The 9335-nt window shown below is 35.3% G+C and overlaps 1 protein-coding gene across 1 annotated transcript; it reads left to right on the forward strand.

Annotated features, from left to right (window-relative positions):
• Positions 1-789: 789 nt before the first annotated feature.
• LOC122044259 (indole-3-acetaldehyde oxidase-like) lies at positions 790-9126 on the forward strand. The gene is made up of 5 exons (XM_042604776.1): positions 790-957; positions 7506-8471; positions 8694-8786; positions 8876-8974; positions 9064-9126. Exons 1-5 carry the CDS (start codon positions 790-792, stop codon positions 9124-9126), a joined length of 1389 nt encoding a protein of 462 aa, XP_042460710.1.
• Positions 9127-9335: the final 209 nt, after the last annotated feature.

Consider the following 9335-nt stretch of genomic DNA (forward strand, 5'->3'; position numbering starts at 1 on the left):
TAACCTCCTTCAAGCCCCAAAGCTTCCTATAAATAAGAGGAGAGAGTTGATCATCATATCAACTCATCTCGGCACTAGTCGACTGGCAAAACCATCAGTCGACTGGTGTTACCGTTGGAGGTAGCCAACGGCTACTTCGCAGAACCAACAGTATGCCAATGGTCATTTACCAACTGACTGATAAAACATGCAATTGACTGGTGCAGTCGACTGCTAAAATATGCAGTCGACTGATCCACACTGGCCGAACGAACAGAACCATTCTGTTCGCACCCAGTCGACTGCACGCTTGACTGCACCAATCGACTGCTAAAACATGCAGTCGACTGCTACAATACTGCTACAGTACTGCTACAGTATTTCTATAGTAAAACCCTAAAACTAGGATTTTACTCCGAGTACAATTTCTCATGCACTCGTACCCTCACCCTTACGACTCATTTGACACTTCCTTTGTAGCTTTAACCTCTTGCCTTCAAGTCTACTTTTTTTGACTCTCATCCCTCGGATGCATTCAAGCCCGCGGCTCGTCCCCAATGTCATCCTTCGCGTATGCCTCGAAGTCGCTTCCCTCGGCCCTTGTCCTCGCTGCCTTATCCATGGTCTCTCGGATGCTTCATCCTTCATCGGACCCGAAGCCATCAACCTGAGTCGTATGTGTATCCTACAAACCTGTACAACTCAAATACACATATCAAATACAAGGGTGAACCTAACTTAAACTCTTTGACACACACATCAAAACTATGATCGTACCGATCAAAACCTAGGTCGATTGCACCAACAGGAATGTCATCATCAGAATCAAAAATCGAAGCCTATGTTGGACTTGCACTGATGGCAAGTCTCCAAGAAAATGACGAAGCGAGCTCATCCGAAATGAGCATCGACGAAGAGGGAGCCACTTTAGAAGGAAGCAACAATATAGGGGGAGCATCAGATAACGAGATTGACAAGGTAAGTCAGGTACGATTTGCACTCTTGATAAATTATATAAGTTTATAAAAATACTTTCAAAAAATTCTTGTCAGTTAGAAATTGAAAATGATAAATTTAAAAAAGAAAATGTAGAATTAAAAATAACTTTAGCAAAATTTTCTCGATTAGAAAATTTCGACAAGTTAAAAATTGAAAATGAAAAATTAAGGGAACAAATAGAAAAATTTGGAAAGAATCAATTTCATATTTATAGGAATTATCAAGGGCTAAATTGGTATTTCAAATATCACAAGAGTCAAAATAAAAAAATAACAAGAAAACTTATTCCTAGAAAGTATCTAATTAATCTAGTAGGTAGGATTATATATTGGATTCTAAAATCATCCTTATGTTAATTTTTCATGCATGAGATAATTTTAATTTTACTTAATGGTTTATTTTCATGCTTAAAAGGGTCAATTTTTTTCAAAATTTTTTTGATTACTTTCACCTTGAAATTAATTAAATCAGAATTTTTCTCTCAAAAAGTATTTTATTACTTATATATAAGAAATTTTTTAAATTTTTTTGACTGATATATTATCTTTTATAATTTTTTTAACAAAAATTATATCTTTAAAATTAAAATTATTTCCTAGAGTTATTTTTGAATTTATTTTTTGATAACATATTATGTTCTCTATCAAAGGAAATATCTTCAAATTTTTTTACTATTCACTACAAGAATTTTTGCATTCAACAACACCCAATAGACAACGCTTTTTAATAAAAACGTTGTTGTTCTTTGTTTTACAACGCTTTTAGTGAAAAGCGTTGTCTATGGTATTTACTTTTTACTAAAGACAACGATTTTTAATGAAGTGTTGTCTTTAGTGTTGTTGTTTATGGTCAAAGACAACATTTTTTTAAAAAACATTTTTTAAAGTGTTGTGTATGTTTCCCCTAAACTCACTTAAAATAAATTCGCAGCCCTCGCTTTGCTAAACTCTAAACCCTCAATGCGCGCGCGCCTTCTCCTCACCACTCCTCTCCACGAGTTCTCCTCTCCACTCCTCTCCACGAGTGCCTTCTCCTCTCCTTCTCCTCTCCACGAGTGCCTTCTCCTCTCCTTCTCCTCTCCACGAGCGCCTTCTCCTCTCCACTCCTCTCCACGAGCGCCTTCTCCTCTCCACGAGCGCCTTCTCCTCTCCTTGCCGCGTGATCTCCTCTGAACCCTAATCTCGACCCAAACTCCTCACGCAAAACTCCTCACGCCGGCCCAACTCCTCCAAGTCGAGATCCCTAATCTCGCATTTCCCCATCTCCTCAATCAAAGTCAGCTTACCCTTCCTAATCTTCTCACGGCTCCTCAACTCCTCTGAACCCTTCGATCTTAGTTCCTTCCTCGCAGAGCAGATTCGAGAGTAGGAGGAACGGAAGAAAGAAAGGTAAAATTTCTTCCATCCCTCTAGAATAAGATTTTGTTTATTTTTGATTATTTTCTGAACTAGCCATTTTGCCGGATTCATACTGCATCAATTTTCCCCCTCCCCTGATTCCTATGATCTGTTTCTCCATTGACTGATGCTTTAATTTCTAATTCAGTACCCACCTCTGCATGGGATATATATATATATATATATATATATATATATATATATAAAACTAGAGTGTCATTGAGCTTTCAGTAAGATCGCAGATTGTAACGTTGTTGGTCTGTATTCAGAAAGTTATATGCATTAACTTTTCTGTCCGTGATATTCTTCAGGTTTGCTAACAGTATGCGAAGTGCTTGCTTATCAGAGCATGTGTTGATCTTTTTTAGCAGAGCATTTTTATGTTTACCTGGTAAAAAGGTGAAGCAGCATCACATGAATGAAGGCACAGTCCTAGACTTGATTTTGAAACCTGTGCATGACACTTCACTGGTTTTGCAGTTATATATATGTAGCTGGAGCAAGAGGGGGAATTAGTTCAAGCCATTTTTTTCCCCCTGGAAGGAGAGCCCGGGTGATGCATTAAAGCAGATCAAAAGTTCGTCCGAGTTAATTTTATTACTCTTACTCACTTGCAAAAGGTCCACTGAAAACTTTAGCTTAGATGCCAGATACAAGCTGAACGGTGAGTGTTTTTGTTACTTTCTGAGAATTGTCTGTATCTTATCTCGAAAGCAAGGGCTGCTGAACACTACTTTCTACCACCATTTCCAAAGAACATTAAGCATCGTGGCCTTGATGATTCAAGCTGCAAATCAATTTTTAAGTTTAATTATGAAGATCTCATCGTAATCGGCTTCTTTGGATCTTAATATTCTCGTTCAGCCCATCAAGTGTACACATCCTATGTTTCAATTTGTACACATTATGATTTCATTGACTCATGCCCATCAAGTGTTTGATTAAATGTCTCTTCCATTATATAGATTTTAGTTGATACATTTTCTTTAGTTTAATTCCATGTAATGCTTGTTAGTTTAGTGATTTATGTTCCTATGATGTTTGTTCTTTATTTGAAACTTAGTTTACTTATAAAAGTACATCATATAGGACCATCCAGAATTGAATTAGTGGAGATTTTTCTAAATATTTGTATCAAGGGTCTACACTCTAGTACCATAAGAGCTAATGGACTACTTGATACCGGTAAAATAATTATGGATTTTGTTTCCATAGTTAATATGCGGTTAAATATACTTAGTGATGTTAAATGCAGCATTTTTTTTTATCAATTAATATTGAGAGTGAAATTTTAACACGGATTTCTCTGATTGCTATTGCAAATGCATAACATCCATTTTTAACTTATAAAATTTTAAAGGAAATTTGTTTGATTATACATAATTGAATGAAAGTCCTATGCTTCTTTGGTAGTATGTATTGAAGTTGGTTAGCTGTATGATATTAGAGAAAAGGCATTTTTAATCCACGATATAATTCTATGATTATTTATACCTCTGGCCTGTTCATCAAGTCCTTGAGAATCTCAGGTGTTCTGATATCACTAGCAATTAATACATAAATATTTTCATTAATTAGAATATCTTTTAAGGTAGATGCAGATTAGATGAGCCGATTTAATCGATATCGGTTGATAAGTAATGGTTCTATTTTTTTAGGATGAAATCCGATGGGATTAGATATTGGTAGCCTAGCCAGGTGAAGATCTGATGATTGTTGAATCAAATTTTTGTAGCAAATTAAAATTGCAATTAAGGTTAATTAATCTATATCAATGCAATTTTGGTTGCTGCATTGGAATCAATGCAATTTTGGCCCTTCATACATTGGATCGTAATCGGTATAATCCTATGTATTTGCCTAGTTAATTTCCATTGGAATCTTAGTGTTATTGAACCTTACAAGGATGCTATTTACCTGCTGGATTCCCTAAGTTGCCGCATTCGCGATGATGATTCAAAATACGTAATGAAAATGTGAGTTCAGATTTCTTTTAGTAAATATTTATTATAATAAAAATCTTATTTAACAAATATTCTTAACGTATGAAGGGCCTTAAAATTGTTTAATTCAACCAAGGGAAGGAAAGGTAGGAAAAATGTTAAGTGGGAAGTAGTTAAGGTATGTGTACTTTTGTTTAACATATATTGTAATGTGTATAATTTTCATTAACAATTTGACTCTAATTACTATATATAGGCTCCTCAATCTCCTCTCCTGCGAAACAATGTGGTTTTTTTGTGATGCGATTTATGAGAGAAATTATTGAAGAAGTTGAGACTATTGAGAGAGATTCGCTGCAATCAATAGTAACATTATTTAGCTTATCTCAAATTATTTGACATAAACTATTTAAAATTGCAAAGTGATCAGTGTTGATTATTTTTTCCATTAACATAAATTGTGTATGCTCACAGTTCACAAAAATAGGGTACTCTCGTGAACAAATTGATGAGGTTCGGTCCGAGTTGGCGGAGTGCATACAAGATCATATTTATGAATAGGTATGGAATGATAGTTGCCATAATTCTATTTAGATTTAAGTTCATGGAATGGTGGTTTTTTTTGGTAATGGAATCATAGTTAATGCCAATTTTTTTGATGCAGTGCATAGTTACCAGATCGACCTTGAGCAGTTGACCCCAAAGAAAAGTTGTCACTGAAGTTTAAAAACTTGTGAAAATTTTTAGTGAATGATGATGTTTTGTGAATGATGATGTTTTGGAAAAATTGTCACTTAGGTGAAAGGATGTTTTCTAGATTAATATGCAAGTACAAAGCACTGTATTATATGTTATTCTGTAAAGTTCTGTCAGTGTAAATTATCTAGTTTCTTTATCTAGCTTTTGTTCCACTATTGGGTTTGTTTTTCTAATAATTACTCGTGCAGCAAAATACTGAGCAAGAAGCTGTAGATCTTATAATCAGGTAAAGTAGAAAAAGTTAACTACTTCATTATGCTTTCATCTTAGTATTTGTATATTTGATTTGTCTTCTTTGAACCAGCTTCAAGTCAAAAAGCCAGATCCTCTAGATAGCTATTAAAAATAAGGTATTATTTGGTTTGTCAGTGATCTTAATATTTGGTAATATTTGGTCTTTGATGCTCACGACAGAGTTCCAACGCTGCATGATTACCTTGTTCAAGCAGATTGCTCGCTGCCTCAGTAGCTCGTATTTTCAGGTTTGTTTCATCATTGATATTCCTTCTTTTTAGTGTTCTATATTAAAAGGAAATACTAACTGTCGATGAGATTGTTATCCTCTTGCTTGAACATGAACCAAAGTATATAAATTTGACCTTTTGATCTGAAAGTATAAAAAAAGTTAATTGGATACTAGTTTTTTATTTTTTTTTTGCAGTTGCATTTGTTGTATTTTCATATGTTTCTCAGTGAACTTCTAAACAATTCTTTTTTCATTAATTTATTAAGGCTTATTATAAGTTTCAGTTTGATGGTGCAAATTGTTTTCTTTTGTAATCCATCTGTTTCTTCTTTGGTTTAGGAAAGTTGAAGTGAATCCCTTGATAGCTGTTTCATAGGTTTGTTCCATTATTTTCCAGTACGTACTGGAATCACTATCAATAGCCCTCAAGGACTGTTTACAACCTTGCAATCAAATTAATTGGACTTATAATCTAATGTATGGTCATCTGGAGCATGAATATTGGAGGATTCATGAATGACTCTTTGGATGATGAATGTATGTCATTTAATATTGGTTCATGTATTTATTTAGATACATCTTGAGTATTCCCTATAAATACCCTATGTATTTAACAATTCAAAGATGAAGAAAATCAAGTAGTTGAACACTAACACTTGGACGCCAACATTTTTGAGTTGGCGCCTAGATTTGACCATCTAACAGACACGGCTAAAGGATCAACTTCTATGAACACCCTTAATAACTTATACAGATATTTGTGAACAATTAGGTTGGTGGCTATCATTTATCCTCCCTTTTGTTGTTTTTTCCATGTACCCAATGCAACTTTCATTTCAAAGGTTCCAAGCTGATGAACAAGGATGGGTGGACACAATCAAGTCAGTGCGATTTGGAGGAGCTGTCAGGATTAGTACCATGGATTGGCTTGGGCAATCTCAATATTTGCGTCAAACTGTCTTCTGGCCTTCCCTATCATCTGCAGTATCTGAGGTATACTATGCACATTTACCGTGAATTTTCCTTATTGAGCTTCGGCTAGTGACGGTTACGAATGTATTTTATTTCAAGAACCGTATAAGCAAGTGTTCGTGCATCTAGTTTTATAACAATGCACTTCGTATCTTTGATCTAAAAAGCTTCTGAAACAAGTCATCTTCTCAAAGCATGCCCTGGTCAACATGCTAGTCACCTACTAGAGTCATTTCCTCGATGGCACGGATGAATACCTGAAATCCATCCTCTACTCCACCATTCTTTGCCACTCCTCAAGCCGAAACAACTGCAAAGGTAGAGTCAACATCAAGTATTACATTGTGCCTGGCTACAAGAAGACCGGGGCCGCAAAATCCAATAAAGACAGGTCAAACATCAATATATAAACACACTTACGGTATGAAGTGCATAATAAGTGTAGAATACAGATTACAGAACTCTTTGCATAGCACATAAACTAGCATCATTATAGGGGATCCCTTAGAAAAATATTAATGGTAGGAACTTGTTTCATGATGTTCTTAATATTTATTTTTGCTACCAATGTTTGGATTTCTTAACCAGTTCCTTAGTTAACTTTCTCTATTATTGAAACAAAGTTGAGTTATGGAATTCTTACATGAAATAAAAAATATCAAACTTGGCAGTATGTAATGAAGTTATGCTCAATAAAAGAATTAGTTTATATTGGTTTGGTAAATCATGTTAAAATTTTTAAAGAAGTCATCCCTTATTGCAGTTACTTGTGATTTTTCTTGTTGATAGATGTAATTTATATTTTTAGCCCATTGTACATCCAGTCAAAATGTCTCAAAATCTCAAAATCGTTCAATCATATCATTTTGCTACATTTTAGACAAAATAATAATGTGTGATGTCATTCTCTATCTCTCCCTCTCTGGCTTTGGAATGTTTATGATTTAGCTAATAAACCGTTAGACTATGGTTTTTCCCTGATGCTCACAGATTGCAACAGCATGTGCTCTCACAGCCTTTAAGTTGCGTCATCCAATAAAGATGTACCTTGATCGTAGCACGGATATGGTAATGGTAGGAGGAAGGCATCCAATGAAAATAACCTATTCTGTGGGTTTTAAATCCGATGGAAAGATTACGGCCTTGTACTTGAATTTGTTGGTAAATGCAGGCATATCAGAGGATTATAGTCCACTTATTTCACATGCCATTATAACTTGTCTAAAAAAATACAACTGGGGTGCTCTCGCTTTTGATATTAAACTATGCAAGACGAATCTTACAAGTAAATCATCGATGCGAGCACCAGGGCAGGTACAGGGATCTTACATTGCTGAAGCTATTATTGAGCGTGTAGCATCTTTCCTGTCCTTGGATGTCGATGTTGTGAGAAAAAGAAATTTGCATACATATGAAAGCCTGAAGTTTTTTTATGGAAGTAGCAGTGGAGAAGCTCCGGAATATACTTTACCTGCTATAGTTGATGAGTTGTTTACATCTGCAAGCTACTTCAATCGTCTTGAAATGGTATTGCATTTCAATAGTTGCAACAAATGGAAAAAACGAGGGATTTCTTGGGTACCAATTGTATATGAAGTGGAACCAATGCCAACACCAGGGAAAGTATCCATTCTAAATGATGGTTCAATTGTTGTTGAAGTCGGAGGAATTGAAATAGGCCAGGGACTGTGGACAAAGGTGAAGCAAATGGCTGCATTCGGTCTTGAACAGCTATGGGATGAAGAGAAAAAATATCTTTTGGATAGGGTTAGAATCATTCAAGCAGATACTCTGAGTTTGGTTCAGGGAGGTTTAACTGCTGGAAGCACCAAATCTGAAGCAAGCTGCGAAGCAGTTCGTCTAGCATGCTCTATTCTAGTCAGCAGATTAAAGCCTCTTAAGCAAAGTTTGGAAGAGCAAATGGGATCAATTTCATGGGACACCCTTATTACCCAGGTGTGTAATTACGTCATTAATCAAATGTACTACTGTTTATTTATTGGCAAGAAGCTAAGCTTATTTCTGTAGTCTGTATGTGTTAGCTAGCTTATGCAAGTGAAGGACAGGATAGCTTATATGCATTCACTTTTAGGGATTTCCTGGGCTTTTTTATATTTTGGAAATCAAAGCAGTTACTTCCTTTCATCCATTATGAACTAGTTACCTTACAATATACAGGCAAATTTGCAATATGTGAACTTATCAGCGAGTACATTTTGGGTTGCTGACGATACTTCATCATATCTAAATTATGGGGCTGCTATAAGCGAGGTAACCTCCTTTGTAGATCATTCATATGATTGGCTTGTAATCACATTGCTAGTCTGTTTTCTTGATTTTGAAAATTGTGTGCATTCTAGGTAGAAATTGATGTTCTCACTGGAACTACTACGATATTGAGAGCAGACCTTACATATGACTGCGGACAGAGCTTGAGTCCTGCCGTGGATCTAGGACAGGTTTTTTTTTTCATCTGTCCTATTGATTTTATAATCCTAAATCACAATCAGCCGTATGTTCATATACTTATATCTGAGTGTTTCTGTAGGTTGAAGGGTCTTTTGTTCAAGGAATTGGATTTTTTGTCCTATTGATTTTGTTCAATATATAAAGAAAACTTGTCAGTTACGATATAAACACACTTACGGTATGAATTACATGTATATATAACATTGACATATTATTTAGTACGAGATTTACATGTATGAAAGTTTTCATACAAAATTTCTTGATTGCCTACAACCCAGGTGTGCTGATGACAAGTTGAAGAAGATGGCTCTAAGAGTGATAGCTGAAAGCCTTTCAGAAGAAGAGATTGCT

Source organism: Zingiber officinale, chromosome 2A (genome assembly GCF_018446385.1).
Source record: "Zingiber officinale cultivar Zhangliang chromosome 2A, Zo_v1.1, whole genome shotgun sequence".
Classification (NCBI taxonomy): Eukaryota; Viridiplantae; Streptophyta; class Magnoliopsida; order Zingiberales; family Zingiberaceae; genus Zingiber; species Zingiber officinale.

Excerpts from the sequence above, each read along its gene's own strand:
- LOC122044259 (XM_042604776.1), top strand. The coding sequence starts at position 790 with ATGTCATCATCAGAATCAAAAATCGAAGCCTATGTTGGACTTGCACTG. Across the intron at positions 8,472-8,693 it reads GGGACACCCTTATTACCCAG|GCAAATTTGCAATATGTGAA; the intron begins GTGTGTAATTAC and ends TACAATATACAG. Across the intron at positions 8,787-8,875 it reads ATGGGGCTGCTATAAGCGAG|GTAGAAATTGATGTTCTCAC; the intron begins GTAACCTCCTTT and ends TGTGCATTCTAG.